Genomic DNA, 27,922 nt, shown 5'->3' with positions numbered 1-27,922 from the left:
TAAACAATAAAGAATAAAAAAAACACAAAAAACAGTTGAACATATCAATGAACCCAAGAGTTGTTTTCTTTCTTTCTTTTTTTTTTTTTTTGAAAAAATAAGCAAAATTGTTAAACCTCCAGCCAGGCTTCTAAAAAAGAAAAGAGACAGGACCCAAATAGACAAAATCACAAATTAAAATTGAATTATTACAACCAATCCCTCAGAAATACAAGCAATTATCAGGGAATACTATGAAAAATTATATGCCAACAAATTGGACAACCTGGAAGAAATGGACAAATTCCTAAACATCCACACCCTACCAAAACTCAAATGGGAAGAAATAGAAATTTTTAACAGACCCATAACTAGTGAATATACTGAATATATTGAATCAGCTATCAAAAATCTCCCAACAAAGAGTCCAGGACCAGAGGGATTCCCTAGGAATTCTTACAGACATTTAAAGCAGAGATAATACCTATCCTCAAGTTGTGCCAAAAAATAGAAATGGAAGGAAAACTTCTGGATTCATTCCATGAAATCAGCATTACTTTGATTCCAAAACAGAGACCCAGCAAAAAAAGAGAACTATAGGCCAATATCCCTGATGAATATGGATGCAAAAATTCTCAACAAGATACTAGCATATCAAATTCAACAGCATATAAAAAGAATTATTCACCACGATCAAGTGGGATTCATTCATGGGCTTCAGGTCTACTTCAATATTTGCAAATCAATCAATGTGATATATCACATTAATAAAAGAAAAGATAAGAACCTTACGGTCCTGTCAATCGATGCAGAAAAACATTTGACAAAATTCAGCATTTCTTAATAAAAATCCTCAAGAAAGTCGGGATAGAAGGAACATACTTAAACATTATAAAAGCCATTTACAAAAAACCCACAGCTAACATCATCCTCAATGAGGAAAAACTGAGAGCTCTCCCCCTGAGATCAGGAACACAACAGGGATGTCCACTCTCACCACTGTTGTTTGACATAGGGTTGGATGTCCTATCCTCATAAATCAGACAATGAAATGAAATCAAAGGCATCAAAATTGGTAAAGAAGAAGTCAAACTTTCACTCTTCACAGAGGACATGATACTCTACATGGAAAACCCGACAGACTCCACCAAAAGTCTGCTAGAACTGATGCATGAATTCAGCAAAGTCGCAGCACAGAAAATTAACCTGCAGAAATTGATTGCATTTTTATACACCAGTAATGAAGAAACTGAAACAGAAAGAAAGAAACTGATCCCATTCATGATTTCACCAAGAATCATAAAATACCTAGAAATAAACCTAACCAAAGATGTAAAAGATCTGTATGCTGAAAACTATAGAAAGCTTATGAAGGAAATTGAAGAAGACAAAAGGAAATGGAAAAATACTCCATGCCCATGGATTAGAAGAATAAATATTGTTAAAATGTCAATACTACCCAAAGCAAAAAAGTCATTGCAATCCCAATCAAAATAGCACCAGCATTCTTCTCAAAGGTAGAACAAACAATCCTAAAATTTGTATGGAACCACAAAAGACCCCGAATAGCCAAAGTAATATTGAAGAAGAAAACGAAAGTGGGAGGCATCACAATCCCAGACTTTAGCCTCTACTGCAAAGCTGTAATCATCAAGACAGTATGGTATTGGCACAAAAGCAGACACATAGGCCAATGTAATAGAAGAGAACCCAGGAGTGGACCCACAAATGTATGGCCAACTAATCTGTAACAAAGCAGTAAAGAGTATCCAATGGGGGGGGGAAAAAAAAGACAGTCTCTTTAACAAATGGTGCCTGAAGAACTGGACAGCAACATGTAGAAGAATAAAACTATACCACTTTCTTACACCATACACAAAAATAAACTCAAAATGGATAAAGGATCTGAAAATGAGAAAGGAAACCATCAATAAACCCTAGAAGATAAAGCAGGCAACAACCTCTTTGACCTCAGCCACAGCAATTTCTTACTCAACACATCTCCAAAGGCAAGGGAATTAAAAGCAAAAATGAACTATTGGGATCTCAAGATAAAAAATCTTCTGCACTGCAAAGGAAACAATAAAAAAAAAAACTAAACGGAATGGGAAAGATATTTGTAAATGACATATCAGATAAAGGGCTAGTATCAAAAACCTATAAAGGACTCACCAAACTCCACACCTGAAAAAAAAAAATAATAATCCAGTGAAGAAACGGGCAGAAGACATGAATAGACACTTTTCCAAAGAAGACATCCAGATGGCCAACAGACACATGAAAAGATGCTCAACATCACTCATCAGGTAAATACAAATCAAAACCACACTGAGATACCACCCCATGCCAGTCAGAGTAGCTAAAATGAACAAATCAGGAGACCATAGATCCTGGAGAGGATGTGGAGAAATGGGAACCCTCTTGCACTGTTGGTGGGAATACAAATTGGTGCAGCCGCTCTGGAGGTTTGTCAAAAAATTAAAATTTGTTTTACCCAAGGGACACAAGAGAACTGATTCATGTGGTCACATGTACCCCAATGTTTGTAGTAGCACTTTCAACAATAGCCAAATTATGGAAAAAGCTTAAATGTCCACCAACTGACGAATGGATAAAGATGTGGTTTATATATACAATGGAATACTACTTGACAATGAGAAAGAACGTAATCTGGCCATTTATTGCCACGTGGATGGAACTGGAGGGTATATGCTAAGTGAAATAAGTCAGAGAAAGATACCATATATTTTCACTCATAGGGGGATCTTGAGAAACTTAACAGAAAACCATGGGGGAGGGGAAAGGGGAAAAAAAGTTGCAAAGGAGAGAGGCAAACCATAAGAGACTCTTGAATACTGAGAACAAACTGAGGGTTGATGGGGGTGAGGGAGAGGGGAAAGTGGGTTCTGGGCGTTGATGAGGGCACTTGTTGGGATGAGCACTGGATGTTGTGTGGAAACCACTTTGGCAATAAATTATATTTAAAAATAAAATAAAATAAAATAAAATAAAATAAAATAAAATAAAATAGTATTGAATGATAGTAAAATAAAATCTAGTTTGTCTGATATAAGTATAGGTTCTCCAGGTTTCTTTTGACCTGAAAAGTTCTCCCTTTCAATCTACAGGTGCCCTCAGGTCTAAAATGAGTCTCTTTCAGGAATAGCACTACTAGGAATTTATCCAAAGGATACAGGAGTGCTGATTTGTAGGGGCATATGTACACCCAATGTTTATAGCAGCACTATTAACAATAGCCAAATTATGTAGAGTCCTAATGTCCATCAACTGATGAATGGATAAAGAAGGTGTGGTATATGTATACAATGGAATACTCGGTGATGAAAAAGAATGAAATCTTGACATTTGCAACAACGTGGATAAACTGGAGGGTATTATGCTAAGTGAAATCAGTCAGAAAAAGACACATATCATGTTTTCACTCTTATATGGAATTTGAGACACTGAACAGAAGACCACAGGGGAAGGGAAGGAAAAGTAAGTTACAAACAGAGTGAGGCAAACCGTAAGAGACTCTTAAGCACAGAGAACAAACTGAGGTTTGATGGGGGTGGGGAGTTGAGGGGATGGGCAAATGGGAGATTGGATTTGAGGAGGGCACTTGTTGGGATGAGCACTGGGTGTTGTATGTAAATAATGAACAACAGGAACCTACTGCCAAAGCCAAGACTACACTGTATACGTTGTATGTTATCTAAATTGAAAATAAATTATAAAAACAAACAAGCATTAAAATAAAATAAAATAAAATAAGTCTCTTATAAGCAGCATATAGATGGATTTTTTTTTTTATCCAGTCTGATATGGGGTTTGAGGTAAGGGGGTCCCACTGCCACTGGGGGCTGCTGTGTTCTCTGAAGTCCTACAATGGTGGTATTGGACAGGAAAATGGCATCATCCCAATTCTCATCCCCAGACTGAGAATTTCAACCCATGCTGTTCTGGTGGCTCTCATAGAATAGTGAGAGCAGGCAGCTCATCCCATGCCTCATCTTTCCTGTGCCTTCTCCTTGGCGCTTGGCTGAGATAAACGAGAAGTCTTAAAACTGGCATGGCACAGCTCCACTCTCCTGCTCCTGAATAGAGCCTCTCCACCTGCTGATTAAAGGCCTTTGGCTGGCACCTCCTGGGTCTTCTGTCCCTGGGATGCAATAAACCCTCTTCCAAATACACTCCAGAAAGGGGACTATTCCCTCCCAGTGGGCCATGGAAATCTCTACACTATGCTATGAATTCTGCAGCCAACTCCCTCCTCACCAGGAGTGCATTGGAGAAAGTCATGCACTGCCAAAACCTCCAAGTTTGAGCTCTCAAAGCTGTTTGCAAAAAAGTACTGGGACACTCAGTACCTTATCACCCAGTTGATGGTCCAGAGAGGTTTTCCTCTTGTGTTCATTTAATGCTGTACTATCTCAACTACCACCTCCCTTTTGTCTTTCTACAGAAAGGGTTCCCTCCCCTCCGTAGCTCTGACATTTTGTCTTCCCCAACTCAATCCACACAACTTGCACATCCCAAGATGTCTCCCTCCAAGTGTGGAGATCTTTCTGGTGCACTTCAGACTGATTTCCTGGCTGTGCCAAGTAACCTTACCTCAATAAAGCTGTGTTTGAGGGACATGGGAAGCCCAGGGATCCCCTACCTCTCTGCCATCTTAACTCCTCCAAAAATTTTCTTCCTTTTTGAAGAAGGTCTGTAATGCTATACACTTCAATCTTATGGCTGCATTTGTTACATCTCAAAGGTTGAGGAATGGCATGCTTTCACTTTAATTTGTTTCCCTGTGTTTCTTTTATAGTTCTTGAATTTCCTGGTTAATCCAGTCATTCTCTAGTAGGATGTTCTTTAAGAGGGAAAGGAAAGTATTAGATCGCCAGGGGAGAACTAGAAAAGTTTGTGATTCCATAAAATGAAACAATATCATATTATAGGAGTCCCAGAAGAAGACTAGGAAAAGAGGGCAGAAAGTTTATTTGAAAAGTTTAGCTTACAACATCCCTAGTCTGGGGAGGAATCAGGCATTCATGTCCACAAGGCACAGACAACTCCCTTCAAAATCAACAAAAACAGGTAAACACCATGACATATCATAATGAAACAGGCAAAATACAAAGATAAAGAGAGAATTCTAAAAGCATCTAGGGATAAAATGACCTTACCCTACAAAGGTAGACACCTAAGGTTAGCAGACCTGTCCACTGAAATGTGGCAGGCCAGAAGGGAGTGGTAGAAAATATTTAATATTCTGAATGGGAAAAATATGCAGCCAAGAATCCTTATCCAGCAAAGCTGTCACTCTGAATAGAAAGATACAGACTTTCCCAGACAAACAAAAGTGAAAGGAGTTTCTGAGAACTAATCCAGCCCTGGAAGAAATTTTAAGGGGGACTCTCTGAGTGGAGAAAAAAACCCAGAAGGCCAAAGCAACAAACACTAAAAAGGGCCAGATAACGTCACCAGAAACACCAACTCTACAGGAAACACAATGGCACTAAATTCATATTTTTCACAATCACTCTGAATGAAAATGGACTGAATGCTCCAGTCAAAAGACATATGGCAGGTGCGCCTGGGTAGTTTAGTCAGTTAAGCATCCGACTTTGGCTCAGGTCATGATCTCGCAGTTTGTGAGTTCGAGAACCACATCAGACTCTGCACTGACAGTGCAGAGCCTGCTAGGTTTCTCCATATCTTTCTCTCTCTCTCTCTGCCCCATCTCGCTCGCTCTCTAAAAATAAATATATAAACTAAAAAAAAAAAAAAAAAAAAGACATAGCGTATAAGTGGATCAAAAAACAAGATCAATATATATTCTTCCTGCAAGAGACTCATTTTAGACCTAAGGACACCAGACTGAAGGTGAGGAGATGTAGAATCATATATCATGGTAATGGAGGTCAAAAGAAAGGCAGAATAGCCATTCTTATATCAGACAAACTAGATTTTAAAAGAAAGTCCATAACAAGAGATGAAGTAGGCCATTATGTCATAAGTAAGGGGTCTATCCATCAAGAAAATGTAACAAATGCCAATATTTATGCCCCCAACTTGAGAGAATGAAATATATAAATCAATTAATTATGAACATAAAGAAACACATTGATAATAACACCATAGGAGTAGGGGACTTTAAAATCCACTTATAACAATGGACAGATCAACTAAGCAGAAAAACAAGAAAACAATGGCTTAGAAAGATACACTGGAAGAGATGGACTTAACAGATATATTCAGAATTTTCATTCTAAAGCAGACTAATACACATTATTCTTGAGTGCACATGGAGCATTCTCTAGAAGAGATCACATATTGGGTCACAAATCAGCCTACAACATGGACAAAAAGATCAAGATCATACTGTGCATATTTTCAGATCACAACACTATGAAACTTGAAATCAACTACAAGACAACACCCTCAAAAATACATGGAGGTTAAAAAAATATCCTACTAAAAATAAGTTGGTTAACCAAGAAATTAAAGAAAAAACAAAAAATACATGGAAGCAAATGAAAATAAAAATTCAGTCCAAACCCTTTGAAGTGCAGCAAAGGAAGTTCTAAGGGTAAAATACATTGCAATTCAGACCTGTCTCAAGAAGCAATAAAGGTCTCAGATATGCAACCTAATCTTATACCCTAAAAGAGCTAGAAAAGAGCAGCAAAGAAAGCCTAAGCCAGAAGCAGAAGAAAATAATGAAGATTAGAGCAGAAATAAATGATATAAAAACAAACAAACAAGAAAACCCACAGTAGAACACATCAATGGAAACTAAGAGATGGCTCTTTGAAAGAATAAACAAAATTGATAGACCACTAGCCAACTTATCACAAAGAAAACAGAATGGACCCAAATAGATAAAATCATGAATGAAAGAAGAGAGATTACAACCAACAACACAGAAGTACAAGTAATTATAAGAGAATACTATGAAAATTATATGCCAACAAACAGGGCAATTTGGAAGAAATGGATCAATTACTAGAAATTCATAAACTACCAAAGCTGAAACAGAAAGAAATGAAAAATTTGAACAGACTCATAACTGGCAAAGAAACTGAATAATTAAAAATATCCCAACAATAAGCTTTATGGCTTCCCAGGGAAGTTCTACCAGATATTTAAAGAAGAGTTAATTCTTATTCTTCTCAAACTGTTCCAAAAAAATAGAAATGGGAGAAAAGCTTCCAGCTCAGCTATGAAGCCACCATTACCTTGATTCCAAAACCAGTCAAAGACCCCATTAAAAAGGAGAATTACAGGCCAATATCCCTAATGAAAGTGGATGCAAAAATTCTCAACAAGATACTAGAAAATCAAATTCAAGGGGCGCCTGGGTGGCTCAGTCGGTTAAGCGTCCGACTTCGGCTCAGGTCATGATCTCGTGGTCCATGAGTTCAAGCCCCGCGTCAGGCTCTGTGCTGACTGCTCAGAGCCTGGAGCCTGTTTCAGATTCTGTGTCTCCCTCTCTCTCTGACCCTCCCCCATTCATGCTCTGTCTCTCTCTGTCTCAAAAATAAATAAACGTTAAAAAAATAAAAAAAAAATAAAAAAGAAAATCAAATTCAACACTACATTATAATTATTCACCATGAGTAAGTGGAATTTATTCTTGGGCTACAGAGCTGGTTCAATGTTTGTAAATCAATCAACGTGATACACCACATTAGTAAAAGAAAGGATAAAAACCATATGATGGTCTCAATAGATGCAGAAAAAGTATTTGACAAAATACAGCATCCTTTCTTGATAAGAAAAACCCTCAAGAAAGTAGGGATAGAAGGAACATACCTCAACATCATAATGGCCACATTTGAAAGACCCACGGCTATTATCATCTTCAATGGGGAAAAACTGAGAGATCAGGAACAGGACAGGGATGTCCACTCTCACCACTGTTGTTCAACATACTACTTGGAGGTCCTAACCTCACCATCAGACAACAAAAGGAAATAAAAAGCATACCAATTGACAATGAAGAAGTTAAGCTTTCATTCTTGGCAGATGACATGATACTCTATGTGGAAAACCTAGACTCCACCAATTAATTGCTAGAACTGACACATGAATTCAGCTAAGTCACAGCATATAAAGTCAACATAATTAGTTGCATTTCTATACACCAATAATAAAGCTGCAGAAAGAGAATTCAAGGAATCGATCCCATTGATAGTTGAACCAAAAACCATAAAATACCCAGGAATAAACTTATCCAAAGAAGTTAAAGATCTGTACACTGAAAACTATAGAAAACTCAGAAAGAAATTGAAGAAGATACAAAGAAATGGAAATAGAAAAACATTCCATGCTCATGGATTAGAAGAAAAAATAGTGTTAAAATGTTGATACTATCCATAGCAACCCACACATTCATGCAATCCCTATCAAAATAACGACAGCATTCTTCACAGAGTGGGGGATGCAGGAGAGAAGCATCAAAGGAAAAGACTTCAAAAGGGAAGGGCTGGAGAAGGTGCAAGGCCTTAGGACATGTTTACACAGCTGAATGTGAGGTGGCTACAGCTTGGCTTTGGCTCCTAAGGAATGCCTAGAGTCATTAACATTGCCCAGGGCCGGATCCTCCTTCACACCTGACACTTCCTAGTGTTATAGAAACCAATTAACTTGAAATTCAACCTTGAAAAGCTAAACTATTAGATTGATTAACACACTTGCTTAGCTGACTTTATGCACATAGTCTTTAGGAATTATCCTAATAAAAAGAGGCTTCATTCTGGAGTCAGGGCCTCATTCAGACCGGAGTATGAGGACCTTCACTTAACTGCACTTTGTGTGCGGACTCATCTTTGTGACTCCGGCCATACTCCCTGCAACAACAGAGTTGGAACAAATGATTTTAAAGTTTGTATTGAACCAGAAAAGACCCCAAATAACCAAAGTAATGTTGAAAAAGAAAACCAATGTTGGAGGCATCACAATTCTGAACTTCAAGCTGTATTACAAAGCTGTAATCATCAGGATGGTATGGTACTCGCACAAAAATAGACACATAGATCAATGGAACAGAATAGGGAACAAAGAAATGGTTCCACAAATGTATGCCCAATTAACCTTCAAAAAGTAGGAAAGGATATCCAAAGGAAAAAAAGAAGTCTCTTCGGCAAATTGTTTTGGGAAAACTGAACAGGGACATGCAGAAGACTGAAGCTGGACCACTTTCTTACACCATACACAAAAGTAAATTCAAAATGGATGAAAGACCTAAATGTGACAGGAAACCATCAAAATCCTAGAGGAGAAAACAGGCAACAATCCTCTTTGACTTTGTTATGCCCAGAATTCGTGATCCCCGAAGACCACCAGGGAGCCGAGTCTGAGGTAAAAGCAAAGAGCCTTTATTCGAGCTAGCTCTAGCTCAATCCCCTACATGCACCGACGCAGTGGTGAGATGCCAGAGAGAGAGAGAGAGCATGTTTCAAAAGCACAAAGGTTTTATAGGGATCTAGGGGCAGTTGGGGGGCCTTAGCTAATTGGCTGGGGAAGGGTCAGAGTCCTGTTGCGCAGGTTGCTGGGCGTGGTTTGAACGGGAAGTTTGAACTGGTGAGCAGGAAGTTACTCAAGGGGAGGAGGCATGGTCTGAGATTTGAGCAGGAATTTCTTTCCGTGGTTTTTCCGGAAAGGGGGCCATGTTGGGGACATAGTCACTCAAGATGGAGGACACAGAACAAAATGGAGTCGGCCGGTCTAGGTCTACTCTTTCAACCTCAGTCACAGCAACTTCTTATGTCTCTGGAGGCAAGGGAAACAAACCCAAAAGTGAATTATTGGGACCTCATCAAGATAAAAAGCTTCTGCACAGAAAAGGGAACAATCAAGATAACTAAAAGTAACCTGACGGAATTGGAGAAGATATTTGCAAATGTGTAATCGGGTGAAAGGTTGTATCCAAAATCTATAAAGAACTTATCAAACTCAACACCCAAGAAACAAATAATCCAGTGAAGAAATGGGCAAAAGACATGAACAGACACTTTTTCAAAGAAGTCATCCAGATGGCTAATAGACACATGAAAAGTCACAATCTGGTGCAGCCTTTCTGGAAAATAGTATGGAGGTTCCTCAACAAAATTAAAATAAAAATGAAGCATTGGGACCTCATCAAAATAAGCTTCTGCACAGTGAATGAAACAAAAAAACTAAAAGGTAACTGATGGAATGGAAGAAGATATTTGGAAATGAAATATCAGATAATGGGTCAGTATCCAAAATGTATAAAAAACTTACCAAACAACGCCCAAAATCAAATAATCCAGTGAAATGGGCAGAAGACATGAATAGCCACTTTCCAAAGAAGACACCCAGATGGCTAATAGACACATGAAAAGATACACAACATCACTCAGCATCAGGAAAATACAAAGCAAAACCACAGTGAGACACCAGTCAGAATGGCTAAAATTAACAACTCAGGAAACAATAGATATTGGCGAGGATGAGGAGAAAGGGCAACCCTTTTGCATTCTCAGTGGGAATGCAAACTGATATGGCCATTCTGGAAAACAGTGTGGAGGTTCCTCAAAAAACTAAAAAAAGAACTACCCTGCAACCCTGCAATTTCATTATTAAGTATTTATCCAAATGATAGAAACATGCTGATTTGCAGGGGCACAGGCACCCTATTGTTTATAGCACTAGTATCAACAATTGCCAAATTACAGAAAGAGCCTAAATGCCCATCAATTGACCAATGGCAAAGAAGATGTGGTATATATATGCAATGGAATACTACTTGGCAATGAAAAGGAATGAAATCTTGCCATTTGCAATAAGGCAAGGATGGAACTAGAAAGTATTATGTTAAATAAGTCAGTAGAGAAAGACAAATATCATGATTTCACTCATGTGGAATTTAAGAAACACAACAGATAAGGGAGAAGGGGGGAAAAAGATAAAAATACAAAGAGAGATAAAACATAAAAGACTCATATACAGAGAACAAACTGAGGGTTGCTTGAGGGGAGGTTGGTGGGGATGGGTTAAATGGCTTACAGGCAGGGGTGCCTGAGTGGCTCAATTGGTTAAGTGTCCAACACTTGATTTCGGCTCAGGTCATGATCTCATGATTCATGAGATCAAGCCCCATGTTGGGCTCTGGGTACTGACAGTATGGAACCTACTTGGGATTCCTCCCCCCACCCCCTCTGTCTCTCCCCTGCCAATGTTGCTCTCTTTCTCTCTCTCAAAATAAATAAATTTAAAAAAAAAATGCGTGATAGGCATTAAGGAGGACACCTATTGGGAGGAGCACTGGATGCTATATGTAAGTGATCAATCACCGGGCTCTCCTGAAACCAACACTACACTGTAGGTTAACTAACTTGAATTTAAATAAAGTTTAAAGTAATTCTTCGAGAACTGTTTTATTGTTCACAAACTCCTATAGCTTTTGCTAAGGAGTTTTGCTAAGAATCTACAGATTCTTAGAATCTCTTCAGATATCCTTCTGTTCTGAATGATAGTCTTGCCGGAGGAAGTATTGTTGGTTGCATATTTTTCACATTTAGCACATTAAATATATCATATCACTCCCTTCTGGCCTTCCAAGATACTGTTGACTTGTCTGCTTCTAACCTCATGTGTCTACCCTTGTAGGTTAAGGACCTTTTGTCTTTAGCTGCTTTCAGAATTCTCTTTATCTTTGCATTTTGCAAGTTTCATTATATGTCGTGGTTTTGACCTGTTTTTGTTGATTTTGAGGGGAGTTCTCTGTGACTCTTGGATTTGAATGCCTGTTCCTTTCCGAATATCAAGGAATTTCTCAGCTATAACTTATTCAAATAAATCTTCTATCACTTTTCCCTGCTATTCTTTGACTCTTATGAGATGGATATTATTGCACTTTGTAGAATCACTGAGTTCCCGAAGTTTATATTTGTGATCTAATAGTTTTATTCCCCTCTCCTTTTCTGGCTCATTATTTTCTATAATTTTACCTTCTGTATCACCTATTCAATCCTCTGCTTCTTTCATCCTCGTTGTAATTACACCCAGTCAGTTTTGATCTCAGTTATAGCATTATTCATTTCAGACTGACTAGTTTTTAGCTCTTTTACCTCTACAGCCATGGTTTCTCTGGAGCCTTCTATGTTTTGTTTTGTTTTGTTTTGTTTTGTTTTGTTTTGTTTTGTTTCAAGTCCAACTAGTTATGACTGTCGTTCCAAATTCTCCTTCAGATATATTACTTATATCTGTTTTGAACAAATCCATGCCTGTGGTTTCTTCTTGATCTTTCTTTGTGGAAGAATCATCTCGTCATTCTGTCTAGGTTTCTGGTTTTGGTGTGTTATGAAAGTTTGTTAGGCTTCCTGTTCCTGGATATAATACTATATTAAGCGTTATACACTCTCCAGGGCCTTGTACTTCAGGAAGTGTTTCTGGTGTATGGTGTGTGCACCATACATCTCCTGTTGTGATTTGGCTGCTCTTTCCCCCAGGTCAGTCCTCTGTAGAGTTCCTCCTTACCTGTAGCAGGGAGTGTTTGGACCTTTAACCAGGTATGCTTTTGACTTATTAAAATAAGCCCGATTTAAAAAACAATACAAATTAACGAAAACAAAAAGGCCTTATCCAAAAAAAAAGGTATAGCAACCAAAAAACAAAAAAACAAAAAAACCCAAATACACAGACAAAATACTATAAGCTGAATTCAAGAATAAAAAAAAAAGTAGTCAGTTTCAAAACATGAGAAAAGGAAACAAAAAAAAACTATAGGCCTGATTTAAAAAAAAAAAAAAAAAAAAGGCCTCTTCTTGTTTCCAGCATAACTGATGCTGATGCTTTGGAGCACTCTATGATCATTAGACTTAGTGCATGTGGGGGAGCCTGTGTTGTTCCTCTGGGGGAAAAGCCCAGTGCACTGGCTCACAATCAGACCTGCCCCTGTAAGATAACCATTGTAGGGGACAGGGGGCCAGGCTTTGGTATAAGTAGCTGTAGCCTCAATTAGATGTGCTGTGTATGATGGGCTGGTGTGATGGGCTGGTAGGTGGGGGTAGACGGTACCATACCACTCTCTTTTCCCCAGGCAGAAAAGATGGAACCTGCAGCTGTTCAGGTAGCCCTCACAGACAAGCAACCAATCTCCTCTCCTGTGACCCATGGTTCATCAGATTCTTCCCCTTTTGTGCCTGGGCCATCAACTTGCCTGGTGCCACAGCTCTCCAGTGTTTTATCTATGGCATACAACTAGGATTCCCAACTCTCAAATTTTAAAGGACCAGGCAAGGCACAGACCCGCTCCCCCACTTCAGAGGAGAGCTTCACAGCACTGCATCTGGTACTATTCTGTCCCAGAAAAGCAGTCCCATGGCCATTCTGGTGCCTAGAGTTTATGGTGAAGCACAACGAAAAGCTACGACCACTTTATCCACCCTATGCATGTGCCCCTGTCCCTTGCTGTTGAATACATGTTCAAAGGTGCCAGCTGGGTCTTTTGTCCTTGGAAAGGCATTATTCCAAATACACCTGGGGAAGGAGAACTTTCTCTCCCAGTGAGACCAAAAATCTTTGCACCACACTGTCCACTGTCTGCTCTTGGGATTCCCCTCCTTCTCCCCAGGAGCACTGCTGCCCATCCAGATCTATTACAGCAAACAGCACAGACTTCCAAAAACTCAGAATTTCACCTCCACTGTTTGCAAAACCTTGGGATATTCAGTTCCTCACAATTCCCCCATCAATGGTTTTGGGGGATTGCTTTTCTTATGCGAATCTGACACACTACTCTCTCCCCACTTCCCTTTCTCCTCTCTGCAAGTAGGACTCCCATCCCTTCTGCAGCACCATGGCTTTTCTCTCCCCCAAATCTCCTCTCCACACCTGCCATGTTCTCTCCCTCAAATTATGCAGACTGTTCTTTTAATCCTCAGGTCAATTTCCTAGGTGTTTAAAATGATTTGATGTTGATTGAGCTGTGTTTGAGGGACTGAGACTAGCCCAGGTTCCCCTTACTACACCACCATCTTAACTCCTCCCCCCTTATAAAATTAGAATTTAAATCAATGGGAAAATATAAATATTTTAATAAATGATGCAAACCATTGCTTAAGGGGGAAAAACCAGATACCTATCTTACACTAGTTATAAAAATGAATTCCAGAAGGATATACTTGTATTAGGAAAATAATTTTATCAAGGAAATACAAAGTCTACAAATCTAGCCCTCTGGATAAACACAAAGCTGATTATCTATTCCTAAACAGCTTGCTAGTGTTAAAGTGAAATAACTATGATTAAAATCTCTTTCATCATATTGATACCATACTTACACACTATTGTCTCATCTTACGTTAAAACCAATAGTATACAATTATAAAATCTTTTTACTATTCATGAAAGTTTCTCTCAAGTTTTTGGTTCTATTTGATTTTCCTAACTAGGACTCATCTATCACCCACAGGAAATTTTTTATTTGAATAAAAAGGGGCCCATTATTTGAAATAAGTAACAGTATAATCTATAGATTTACAAACATCTATAATTACCAATAAAAATATTAATTTATGTTACATGTAGGTATCACAGAAGACAATAAAAAGATAACTGTAATGGAGGTCGGTAGAAAATACAAGACCAAATCATTAGCGATTCAGGTGTTGTTTTTCCAACACAAATAAAACACAAGTGCTCTATCTGCTTTATGAAATTAGCTGTAAACATTTCATTATAAACCAAACATCCACAGGGCTCCCTCTGTCCATTCTGCATCACCGAATGTGGTACTCCCTGAAACACTTGGCATGGACACCCTTCTGGCATTTCTCGCAGCGGGTGTTGGTCTGCGAGTGGCAAAGGGCACACCGAGTCCTCTTGTCCTGGTGGACGATCCAGTGACCAATCATGTCAAAGCGGCTCTCAGTTTCCAGCCGTCTGCTTCGCCTCCCTTGGGAGGACATGTCAGCATTGCTCTCTAGGTACACACAGGCCACATATCTCCGGAAGGCCAGGAGGTCTACCTGGGCATCATGGCTGCAGATCCTGTGTAGTTGCCAAGCATTATTGAGGGCAGCATCAATGACATAGCCAATGAAGCTTGAGTACCACTTCATGCCCCGGATCTTTACCTTGTATTTGGCAATATTCTGGTCCATCCGGCTGACACCCCCCACTTTCTCCTGGTACAGCTTCACCAGGGATGGTTGATGGACTTGGGTCCGTGTTTTGGCTATTCCTGAATGATGGCTGGTCAGCTCCACTGGCTCTATGCCCACAGCATTAGAGCAGATGTTAACCACACTGCTATCATGCCAGCGGCACACGATAATCTCCTCACTCTCATCAACTTTATAATCAAATGAACCCCTCTTCATTTTCTTAAGTTCTTTGGGATCTTTGAGGGGACATCGCTCAGTCCTGTATTCACGAACAGTTCCTGTGGCCTTCACCCCCTTTTTCCTCAAAATGGACATGAGTTTGACACTTGTAAAAACCTTGTCAAAAAATATGTGGTATGGCAAACAGCCACGCTCCTGAAGAGCATCCACAAATTTTACCACCATACTACCTCCTAAGTCTAAGCCCCTGTCTGACTTGGTGAACAGTGTGCCCTGTGAGGGCTCAAACCACACCAGATAGCCCCTGCTGGTTGTCCCACACCAGATCTTGTAGCCCAGACGCATGGGTTTCCCTGCTGGCAGCTGTTTGGATCCCCGGTGTCCAAAGTATTCACACATGGATTCACCAAAGCTGTAGAACTCTTCCAAGGGTGCATGCTTCTGGAAATTGCAATTCATTCGGACAATGAGAGGCCTGACCTTGGCAAACCTATCACTTTCATCCAGCTCATTATTATCTGCAAAATGCAGGTATGAAAAGATCAGTTCAAATCTGTCCCTTCTAATTGCATCAGCCACAAGATGATGATGTGAATCAGGAGATGTTTCCCAAAACATCCTTCTCCTTGGATAGGATATATACCCACTTAAAATCAAAATTCCCAAAACACACTTTAATTCCTGGGCTGTGAGCCCAAGGTTGACATTTTTTTGCCAAGCATAACGATTGGTTTCATTAACAATAAAATTAATAGTTCCTTCATCAAAAAACAACTCAAATAGGCCTACAGGACTCAGTTCCTGGCTTTTGAGATCCTCTATATGGGGATCTGATGGAGTCCAGCTGCGGAAGTTGGGTTGGATATCTCTTTTGATCCAAACACGCTGAGGTTCCACTACTGCCTTCTGCCTCTTCATGGCTGGTGGTGGCTGCAGGTCGTCATCCTCCTCCTCAGTGCCAGAGTCCTCAGGTACAACAGAGGCATGCAGCACACTACCGGGCACATGGGAGCCTCGCTGGCCATCTTCATCACCTGAGTCCTCATCAGTGAAATCCCCTGAGGCATTGTCAGGTGGCGCAATGAAGATCTCTTCCCTGCGGTGGCTAGGACTCTCTTCCTCCAATGCATTCAGAACCTCAAGTAGCTTCATGGACTTGAGCTTTGAACTGGCATCTCTCCCAACAGTGGGATTGCTGCAATGACAGGAAACGAAATAAAGCGAGGTCACACAGGAGACAGTGTTTCAGCAGAAAACTCTGTTGAAGCATCACCTGAGAGGAGGGCGCTCCCACTGCAGACCACCTGAGCTTGAACCACATTTTGGAACCAGTACCACCAGGCACAGTACCAGGTAAGGGAATTTTCCTAACATAGGTTACTCTTTCAAGTGCAAAAGTATTTTAATGATAGGAGGCATTCTAAAGAGAAGTTCCAGGGGGAGGAGGTAAGATAGAGGAGAAATAGGGGAACCCTGAGCTTTCTCATCCCCCAAACATAGCTCTACTAAGGTCACATCACTTGGAACACCCAGGAAATCGATCTGCAGAGTTGCAGAAGGACCTGCATGGTTGGAGGGAGACAGGGTGGCAGGTGTGAGGCACATGGATATGAATTGGTGGATAGAAAAATGGCAGTGCTGCAGAGGGGGAGGAAACCCTTTCTGGTAAGAGAAAAGAAGGGAGGGAAAGAGAGAGGTGTTGAGAGTATAGCACTGGGTTCACACAAGAGGAAAATCTCTCTAGACCACAGACTGGGGTGCAAGAAGTACTGAGCGTTACAGGTTTTTGTTATGTTTTGTAGTTTGCAAACAGCGTGTGGAGTTCAACCCTGAAGTTTTGGAAGTGTGTGACTCTCTAGCAGAGAGCTGTAGTGTGTGGTCATGGGGGGAAGGAAGGAGCTGGCCCCAGAGTGCATAGCCTGGTGTAGGGACCTTCAAGGCACACTGGGAGAGAACATTCCCCTTCCTGGAGTACTTTTGGAACAGGTTTATTGCCTCTCCAAGGACAAAAGAACCTATAGGTGCCAGCTAATGGCGTTTCATCAGCAGGGGACAGAGGTACAGCAGATAGCATATGACCTTGTTGCTGCTTTCAGTGGTGCTACACTATACACTCCACACAACATGCTGGTGAGGAACTATTCTTCTGGGACAAAAACCATCTGACACAGCACGCAGAGGCTCTACTCCAGAGGAGGGAAGCAGGTCCATGTAGTGCTTTGCCCATTAAGTTTTCAAGTTTTGTATTCCAGCTGCACACCAAGGAAAAACTCAAGAAAGCTGTGGTGCAGGGCAAGTTGACTGCCCTTACTATCTGTGAGGACTGCCTGAATGGTGGGGGATGTGAGATTCTTTCTGGGGACAAAGATTGGGATGGCATCATTTTCCCCCAACACCAACACAGTGGGACTTCTGAGACCAACACAGCAGCCCCCAGCAGAGGTGGGACCCGGTTACACCACAACCTGCCTCAAAGTGCCTGGTAACTGCTTATTTACTGGAGTAAGACTGACTCTGAGCCATTTCAGTCAGTCTCTCACGCAGAAGACCACCATAGGCAGCACCCTGCATGTACCAACTGTACTGAAAATTGAATGCTTCAAAATGACACATGTAGTTCTGGTGGAAACAGGACCAGGTTTACTTTTTTTCTACCACAGGCCCCCCCCACCCCATTTCCCCATTTGTTTGTTTATTTGTTTTTCTTTCTTTCTTTTTTCTTCTAGAATCAGGCTCATACTGTTTTATATGTTTGTTAGTTTGCTATTTTCATTTCCTTTCTCCTTTTTGGGAGGGTCAAGCTTCTTTTTTCTTTTATTTGTCTTTTTTTTTTTAGCTTTCTTTCTCTTTGAATTCAGCTTATAGTTTTTTGATTGGTGTTTTTTGTTCCTTTTCCCTTTCTTCGTTTACAGGATCAGGTTTTTTATTGTTTGTTTGTTTGTTTTGTTTGTTTTTTTTTTCCAGGCTTATTTTAATGAACAAATCAAAGCAAACCCAGCTAAAGGTCCAAACACTCTCCACTGTAAGAAAGGAGGAGCTCTATGGATGAATGGATAAAGAAGATGTGGAGTATTACTCGGCAATCAAAAAGAATGAAATCTTGTCATTTGCAACTACATGGATGGAACTAGAAGGGGTTATGAGCAAATCACAGCAGAAAACTTTCCTAACCTGGGGAAAGACACAGACATCAAAATCCAGGAATCACAGAGGGCCCCCATTAGATTCAACAAAAACTGACCATCAACAAGGCATATCATAGTCAAATTCACAAAATACTCAGGCAAGGAAAGAATCATGAAAGCAGCAAGGGAGAAAAAGTCCCTAAATTACAAGGGAAGACAGATCAGGTTTGCAGGAGACCTATCCAAAGAAACTTGGCAGGCCAAAAAGGAGTGGCAGGATATGTTCAATGTGCTGATTCAGAAAAATATGCAGCCAAGAATTCTTTATCCAGCAAGGCTGTCATTCAAAATAGAAGGAGAGATAAAAAGTTTCCCAGACAAAAGAAAATTAAAGGAGTTTGTGAGCACTAAACCAGCCCTGGAAGAAATTTTAAGGGGGATTCTCTGAGGGGATAAAGATGAAATAATAAACAAACAAAAAAAAAAGGCAACAAAGACTAGAAAGGACCAGAGAACGCCACCAGAAACTCCAACTCTGCAACCATCATAATGGCAATAAGTTCATACCTTTCAGTTATCACTCTAAATGTCAACGGACTCAGTGCTCCAATCAAAAGACACAGGGTAACAGAATGTATAAGAAAACAAGATCCATGTATATTCTGTTTACAAGAGACCTACTTTATACTTAAAGACACCTTCAGATTGAAAGTAAGGGGATGGAGAGCCATCTATCATGTTAATGGTCCACAAAATAAAGCCGGAGTAGCCATACTTATATCAGACAATCTAGACTTTAAACTAAAGACTGTATCAAGAGATGAAGAAGGGCATTATATCATAATTAAGGGGTCTACCCACCAAGAAGACCTAACCATTGTAAACATTTATGCTCCAAATGTGAAAGCGCCCAAATATATAAATCAATTAATCACAAACATAAAGAAACTCATTGATAGTAATACCATAATAGTAGGGGACTTCAACACTCCACTCACAGCAATGGACAGATCATCTAATCAAAACATCAACAAGGAAACAATGGCTTTGAATCACACACTGGACCAGATGGACTTAATAGATATATTCAGAACATTTCATCCTAAAGCAGCAGAATATACATTCATCTCCAGTGCACATGGAACGTTTCTCCAGAATAGACCACATACTGGGACACAAATCAGCCCTCAACAAGTACAAAAGTATTGAGATCATACCATGCATATTTTCAGACCACAATGCTATGAAACTTGAAATCAACCACAAGAAAAAATTTGGAAAGGTAACAAATACTTGGAGACTAAATAACATCCTACTAAAGAATGAATGGGCTAAGAAGTTAAAGAGAAAATTAAAAAGTTCACGGAAGCCAATGAAAATGATAACACCACAACCCAGAACCTCTGGGACTCAGCAAAGGTGGTCATAAGAGGAAAGTATATAGCAATCCAGGCCTTCCTAAAGAAGGAAGAAAGGTCTCAGATACAAAACCTAACTTTACGCCTTAAAGAGCTGGAAAAACAACAGCAAATAAAACCAAGACGAGCTGAAGACAGGAAATAACAAAGATTAGAGCAGAAATCAATGCTATGGAAACCAAAAAAACAGTAGAACAGAACAATGAAACCAGAAGCTGGTTCTTTGAAAGAATTAACAAAATTGATAAACCACTAGCCAGTTTGATCAAAAAGAAAAAGGAAAGGACCCAAATAAATATAATCAAGAATGAAAGAGGAGAGATCACAACCAACACAGCAGAAATAAAAACAATACTAAGAGAATATTATGAGAAATTATATGCCAATAAAATGGGCAATCTGGAAGAAACGGACAAATTCCTAGAAACATATACACGACCAAAACTGAAACAGGAAGAAACAGAAAATTTGAACAGACCCATAACCAATAAGGAAATCGAATGAGTAATCAAAAATCTCCTAAAAAACAAGAGTCCAGGGCCAGATGGCTTCCAGGGGAATTCTACCAAACATTTAAGGAAGAGTTAACACCTATTCTTTTGAAACTGTTCCAAAAAACAGGAATGGAAGGAAAACTTCCAAATCCTTTCTATGAAGCCAGCATTACCTTAATTCCAAAATGAGACAGAGGTCCCACTAAAAAGGAGAACTAACTATAGACCAATTTCCCTGATGAACATGGATCCAAAAATCCTCAACAAGATATTAGCCAACCAGATCCAACAATACATTAAACAAATTATTCACCATGACCAAGTGGGATTTATACCTGGGATGCAGGGCTGGTTCAATATCCGCAAAACAATTAACGTGATTCATCACATCAATTAAAGAAAGGAAAGAACCATATGATCCTTTCAATAGATGCAGAGAAGGCATTTGACAAAATACAGCATCCTTTCTTTATAAAAACCCTCAAGAAATTAGTGATAGAAGGAGCATATCTCAAGATCATAAAAGTCATATATGAATGACCCAACGGTAATATCATTCTCAATGGGGAAAAACTGAGAGCTTTCCCCCTAAGGTCAGGAACAAGACAGGCATGTCCACTCTTGCCACTGTTATTCAACATACTATTGGAAATCTTAGCCTCTGCAATCAGACAACACAAAGAAATAAAACGCATCTAAATCAGCCAGGAGGAGGTCAAACTTTCACTCTTTGCAGATGACATGATACTCTATATGAAAAACCCAAAAGATTCCACGAAAAAAATGCTAGAATTAATTCATGAATTCAGCAAAGTTGCAGGATATAAAATCAATGCACAGAAATCGGGTGCATTCCTATACACCAACAATGAAGCGACAGAAAGAGTAATCAAGGAATCAATCCCATTTACAGTTGCACCAAAAAACATAAAATACCTAGGAATAAATCTAACCAAAGAGGTGAAAAATATATACACTGAAAACTATAGAAAGCTTATGAAAGAAATTGAAGATGACACAAAAAAAATAGAAAAAGATTTCATGCTCCTGGATAGGAAGAACAAATATTGTTAAAATGTCGATATTACCCAAAGTAATCTACACAGTCAATGCAATCCCTAACAAAATAACACCAGCATTCTTCACAGAGCTAGAACAAATCATCCTAAAATTTGTATGGAACCAGGAAAGACCCTGAATAGCCAAAGCAATCTTGAAAAAGAAAATGCAAAGCAGGATGCATCACAATCCCAGACTTCAAGCTATACTATAAAGCTGTAATCATCAAGACAGTATGGTACTGGCACAAGAACAGACACTCAGATCAATCCAACAGAATAGAGAACCCAGAAATGGACCCACAAACGTACGGCCAACTAATGTTGGACAAAGCAGGAAAGACTATCCAATGGAATAAAGACAGTCTCTTCAGCAAGTGGTGCTGGAAAAACTGGACAGCGACATGCAGAAGAATGAACCTGGACCATTTTCTTACACCATGCACAAAAATAAATTCAAAATAGATGAAAGACCTCAATGTAAGACAAGAAGCCATCAAAGTTCTCGAGGAGAAAGCAGGCAAAAACCTCTTTGATCTTGGCCACAGCAACTTCTTACTCAACACATCTCTGGAGGCAAGGGAAACAAAAGCAAAAATCAACTACTGGGACCTCATCAAAATAAAAATCTTCTGCATAGCGAAGGAAACAATCAGCAAAACTAAAAAGGCAACCGAAAGAATGGGAGAAGATATTTGCAAACGACATATCAGATAAAGGGTTAGTTGCAAAATCTCTCAAGAACTTATCAACAACACCCAAAAAAACAAATAATTCAGTGAAGAAATGGGCAAAAGGTATGAATAGACATTTCTCCAAAGAAGACATCCAGATGGCCAACCAACACATGAAAAAATGCTTAACATCACTCATCATCAGGGAAATAGAAATCAAAACTACGATGAGATACCACCTCACCCCTGTCAGAATGGCTAACATTAACAACTCAGGCAACAACAGATGTTGGCAAGGATTGTAGAGAAAGAGGATCTCTTTCCACTGCTGGTAGGAATGCAAGCTGGTGCAGCCACTCTGGAAAAGTGTGGAGATTCCTCAAAAAATTAAAAATAGAACTACCCTATGACCCAGCAATTGCACTACCAGGTATTTATGCAAGGGATACAGGTATGCTGTTTCAAAGAGACCCATGCACCCCAATGTTTATAGCAGTACTATCAACAATAGCCAAAGAATGGAAAGAGCCCAAATGTCCACACACGGATGAATGGATAAAGAAGATGTGGTATATGTATATATACGCAATGGAATATTACTAGGCAATCAAAAGGAATGAAATCTTGCCATTTGCATCTACATGGATGGAACTAGAGGGTATTATGCTAAGCAAAATTAGTCAGAGAAAGACAAATATCATATGTCTTCACTCATATGAGGACTTTAAGACACAGAACAGATGCACACAAGGGAAGGAAGCAAATATCATACAAAAACAGGGAGGGGGACAAAACATAAAAGACTCTTAAATATGGAGAACAAACTGAGGGTTATTGGAGGGTTTGGGAGGGGGGATGGGCTAAATGGGCAAGGGGCATTAAGGAATCTACTCCTGAAATTATTGTTGCACTATATGCTAACTAATTTGAATGTAAATTAAAAAAATAAAATAAATTAAAAAAGATGTGGTGTATATGTATACATATATATACATACATACATACAATGGAATATTAGCATCAAAAGGAATGAAATCTTGCCATTTCCAATGATGTAGATGGAGCTAGAATATATTTTGCTAAACAAAATAAGTCAATCAGAGAAAACAAACATCATATGATTCCACTTATATGTGGAATGTACGAAACAAAACAGATGAACATATGGGAATGGAGGGAAGAAGGAGAAGAAAAGAAACCACAAGAGACTTAACAACAGAGAACAAACAGGGCTGATGGTGGGAGATAGGCTAAATTGGTGTTGGGTATTAAGGAGGGCACTTGTGATGAGCACTGGGTGTTATATGTAAGTGATAAATCACTAAATTCTACTTCTGATACACCTATATGTTAACTAACTTGAATTTAAATAAAATCTTGGGGAAAAAAATGCCAACTTTGTAAATCACTGAATTCTAGTTCTGAAACCAATACTGGAATGTATATTAACTAACAATATTTAAATAAAAAGTAGGTAACAACAACAAAGAAATGTTACATACCTCCTTCCTTCTTAATGTGTCTTGAATACAGAATTCCCTTTACTGATAAATGACAGGTGCCACTGTCATTACCCAAATGACAGTAACCACCAAAAAGGAAGCCTAGACTGCTGAAGTGACATCCACTGATATCTTCTGATTCATTGGCCCCAGCAGCTCTACTTTCATGCTTCAGTCTTACCTTTGTCTTCCCTTTCCCTTATTAATTTGGCAAATACAAGGTTCCTCCCTCCCAAATTCCCAAGCTCTCCCTACTTGACCTCTTACTACCCAATATCAGGACCTGAACAGATTCAGACAAATTTTCAGATGGTTCCCTCAGTATCAGACATCTTACTATACACTAGCTGCAATTCAGAAGCCAAACAGATTTAGAAAACATGGAAACCCCGTCTATCCTAACTTTTCCTGTGCACTAGGATCTAAATGGATGACAAGAGATACCTATATTTAATGAGCACCAACCACGAGCAGGCACTTCCCAGCAACTGACAATGGACACACTCCGCTCCTGACCTGCACAGCCCTTGTCTACCTGGAGGTGAAAGATGACAGTTCAGCACACAAGTAGCTATGCAAGATGGGGGCCATCCTGGACAATGGGCAGAGAATGTAGCAAAGGAGTAGGACTGGGGTTACTATTTTAGATGGATGATAAGTGAGGGGGCCTTACAGACAGCTAGAAACAGGGTGTCCCAGGCAGAGAAAAAGAATTGTAGGCACAAGGCCCTGAGCCTGAAGGGACTTGATAACTGTGAACAGCAAGGAGGTCAGTGAGACTTCAGATGTAGTAAAGGGAGGAGAGCAGAGCACAGGCTGCCAGGACCAGGACCCACAGGGCTCTATAGGCCCTAATGAGGACATTCAGTAGTGTTCAGCTGTCACAGGAAGCCCTCTAGTAGGATGCAGAAGGGGCAGTGACACACATCACTGGCTATGAGAATGGACGGGCAAGGAAGGTGGGCTCTACTGCTGCCCTGTGTCACTCTGGCCCAACCTCCACATGAGAAGAATCTCAAACCAGAGGGAAGACACAAGCTTTACCGCAAAGGTTATTTCTCTACAGACCTACCCTTGGACTTGGGAGTTCACTGCATTAGAGATTCACTACAACCTTATTTGGTGAACACGGACTCCATCAGCCTCTGTGCTAGAGTCTACTAGGGCACAGGAGATCTGACCTCAGGGAAGGCAAGGTATTTCTCATGCTATGCCAGAAAGGGAACCCAGCTTTCAGGGATAGGAAATCCGAAGCACTTCCCATGGACCTCAGACTGAGAGGTTCTCAGGGGTCAATAGACAACTTGCCATCTTCTCAGCCTCTCCTATTTTCGAGCAGCAGATCCAGGCCTATATAGTCAGGGTTTCCACCACTCTCACTATCTAAGCTCCTGTGTGCCCCCATGCCTCCAAAAACTTTCTGTACATAGTTGTTAAGACTCCTGGAGTAGGACAGGATTTAGATGTCAGAGTAGTAGGGGGACCCTATACTTGCTTTGTCCATCAAACATAGCTAGATAAATATCAAATCCATTCCAAACACCCAAGAAATGAATGTGAGGACTGGGAGAACAAACTGCACAACTACAGGGATAAAAGAGGCCACACTGTGGAAGGGAGGAGGTGCAGAGAAGTGATTAGCGAGAAAAGAATCGTAGGTGCTGTGGGGGGTAAAGAGCCCTGATCACACAGGAAAGAGATTCAGAGACAGAGAGCACATGTGAGAAAGCATGTGCATGCAGGGCACTGCACAAGAAAAACACTTCCCCAAAACCACTGAGAAGCAAAACAATTGCGGCTGACTATTGCCAAGTTTTTCCAAGCAGTGGAACTCAAAGTCAGAAGTTTTAGAAGTCCATGCCATGACCAGAGACAGAACCTGACCAGCACAGATGTGCTTCTGTTGAGAGGGAGGACAGAGGCCTGGGAGAAGACAGATGGTCTGCAGATACCCTGGGCCACACTGGGACAGACAGATCTCCTCCTTACAGTGCATTTGAGAGAGGTGGCACTGCCAGCGGGTGCCACTGAGCTACCCTATTCATTCCAATAGGAGCAGAGACACCTGCTGAGACCAGGTAACCTGAAAATCAGCCTTTCACTGTGCTTTACCATACTCCAAGTGGCCGCACATTCTGTGACTGCCCTTCTGAGACAAGCAGGCATCAGCCACAGTGTAGTGAGACCCCACCCCAGATGATTAGTGCAGGGCCAACCATGCCAGGTCCCTTTGGAGTTCTGAAACTCAGCACAGGTTGTGTCCAGCACAGGACCATGATGCTGGGTGGGCAAAAGGCTCAGACACAGAATGGGTGAAGGCAGAGAGATCTGAGGGATTCCTGGGACACAGGAGGGGAGATTGTTTGATCTTCAGTGAGGGTTTCCTGAACATCAGTGGGCGCAAATGCCCCTCTGCAGGAAGACAGTGGGCTGAAACTATATTAATTCCCCACCTATCAGCACAGACAGACTTAAGTGAGAAACACAGCACACACAGTAGAGGCCTGAGCCACTTACACCAAGACCCGCCCCTGTAGGCTCTGCAGGTGCTTTTTCATGAGTGCAATTGTGCCTGAGAGCCAGAGCAGAAGCAGGTCCCTCTGCTAGAAGATGAGCACAAACCCCTTGCACCTACCAAGTCTACTGACAATGGAGTGATGCAAAACTTCAGCTCTAGTGGAAAATGGATCTGGCCTTTTGAACAAGCAGGCCAAAACACACCGAGTTAAAACTCACCACACACTGGGCAAGGTCCAAACACAACCCAGTACAGACAAGGTGAAACTGCAGAGGACTGACGTGAGGCAAAGAGCAGTTAAAACACAAAAGCAGAGTGTACAAACTGCACACCAGAAACACTTCCTGGAGCGCCAAGCCGGGGTCAGTATATAGCATCTTCTTAATATAGCCTTTACTCTCAGAAGCAGGAAATATAACAGGCTTTCCTAACACAGAGAAAACAGAGACTAAAGCAAAGTGCCAAGATGGAGAAATGGATCACAAAACAAAAAATAAGAAAAGGTCATAGCCAGAGATCTAATCAAAATAGATATAAGTAATATGCCTGTACCAGGATTTAAAACAACAATCATAAGGATATAGCTGGGCTTGAGAAAAGCATAGAAGACACCAAGGAGTCTCTTAACACAGAGATAAAAGATCTAAAAACTAGTCAGACAGTAATAAAAAATGCTATAACTGAGATGTGAAACCGATTCTAAGAAATGACCATGAGAATGGAAGAAGCAGAGGAATAAGTAAGTGATATGTAAGATAAAATTATGGAAGATAATAAAGCTGAGAAGAATAGGGAAAGAAAACATTAGATCAGAATGTAGACAATAGGGAACTCAGCAACTCCATAAGACGTAATAACATTTGTATCACAGGAGTGCCAGAAGAAGAGAGGAAAACAGGGGCAGAAACTTATTTGAGCAAATTATTGTGGAAAATGTCCCTAATCTGGGGAACGAAACAAACATTCAAGTCAAGGACACACAGAGAACTCCCACCATAATCAACAAAAGCAGGGCAACACGAAGACATATTGTAGTAAAATTTGCAAAATACAGAGTTAAGGAAAAAATCCTGAGAGCAGCAAGGAAAAAGAAATCCCTAAGTCATAAGGGAAGACAAATAAGGTTAGCATACTTATCAGCAGAAACTTGGCAGGCTAGAAGGGAGTGGCATGATATATTCAAAGTGAATGGGAAAAATATGCAGCCAAGAATACTTTATCCAGCAATGCTGCCATTTAGAATAGAAGGAGAGATAAAGAGTTTCCCAGACAGGTAGGAGTTAAGATGGCAGAGCAGTAAGGGGACCCTGAGCTTGTCTTGTCCCTGAAACACAACTAGATCAGCATCAAACCATTTTGAACACTTAGGAAATTGATCTGAGAATTATTGCAACAATCTGCATAATTTGAATCAGAGAACTTAGCAGGTACATGGTGTGGAGAGGTGAACTGGGGGGAGAAAAGCTGCGGAGCCGTAGAGGGTAGGAAGCCATTTTTGCAGAGAGAGGATTGGGGAGAAGGCAGCACATCAGGATCATGCAAGAAAAGCACTGCCCCCAAAAGTAGCTGGAGAGAAAGAAAGAAAGAGTGAAAACACTCGCATGGGACTAGACAAGAAATCTGTTCACAAAAACCACTGATGGAAGAAAGGAGGGGATTTCAATACCACCAGGATTCTATATATAGCTATATTCTATAATAGGACAGAATCTGAAGTTTTGGAGCTCAGTGCTTGGCTGTGCTCTGGTGAGTAAGTCAGGTGAATCCCCAGGAGCAGGAAGCATGGTTTGAGGGGTCCATGTGCCACCTGGGGAAAAGTGGTTCTTCTGATTGGAGTGTA

At 40.4% G+C, this 27,922-nt stretch overlaps 1 protein-coding gene across 6 annotated transcripts in view; it reads right to left on the bottom strand.

Moving 5' to 3' along the window:
- Positions 1–14,076: 14,076 nt before the first annotated feature.
- PGBD2 (piggyBac transposable element derived 2) overlaps positions 14,077–27,922 on the bottom strand; it is a 36,220-nt gene continuing 22,374 nt past the window's right edge. For all 6 annotated transcript variants that reach the window (XM_042981032.1, XM_042981025.1, XM_042981017.1 and 3 more), the window contains one exon: positions 14,077–16,488. In XM_042981032.1, the coding sequence (XP_042836966.1) occupies positions 14,727–16,488 (1,762 nt within the window). In that variant the 3' untranslated portion in view covers positions 14,077–14,726. The remainder of the gene's footprint in view (positions 16,489–27,922) is intronic.

This window comes from Panthera tigris, chromosome A1 (assembly GCF_018350195.1).
Source record: "Panthera tigris isolate Pti1 chromosome A1, P.tigris_Pti1_mat1.1, whole genome shotgun sequence".
NCBI lineage: Eukaryota > Metazoa > Chordata > Mammalia > Carnivora > Felidae > Panthera > Panthera tigris.
The sequence above is the reverse complement of the archived record's forward strand: the minus strand, read 5'-3'. Positions and strand labels throughout refer to the sequence as shown.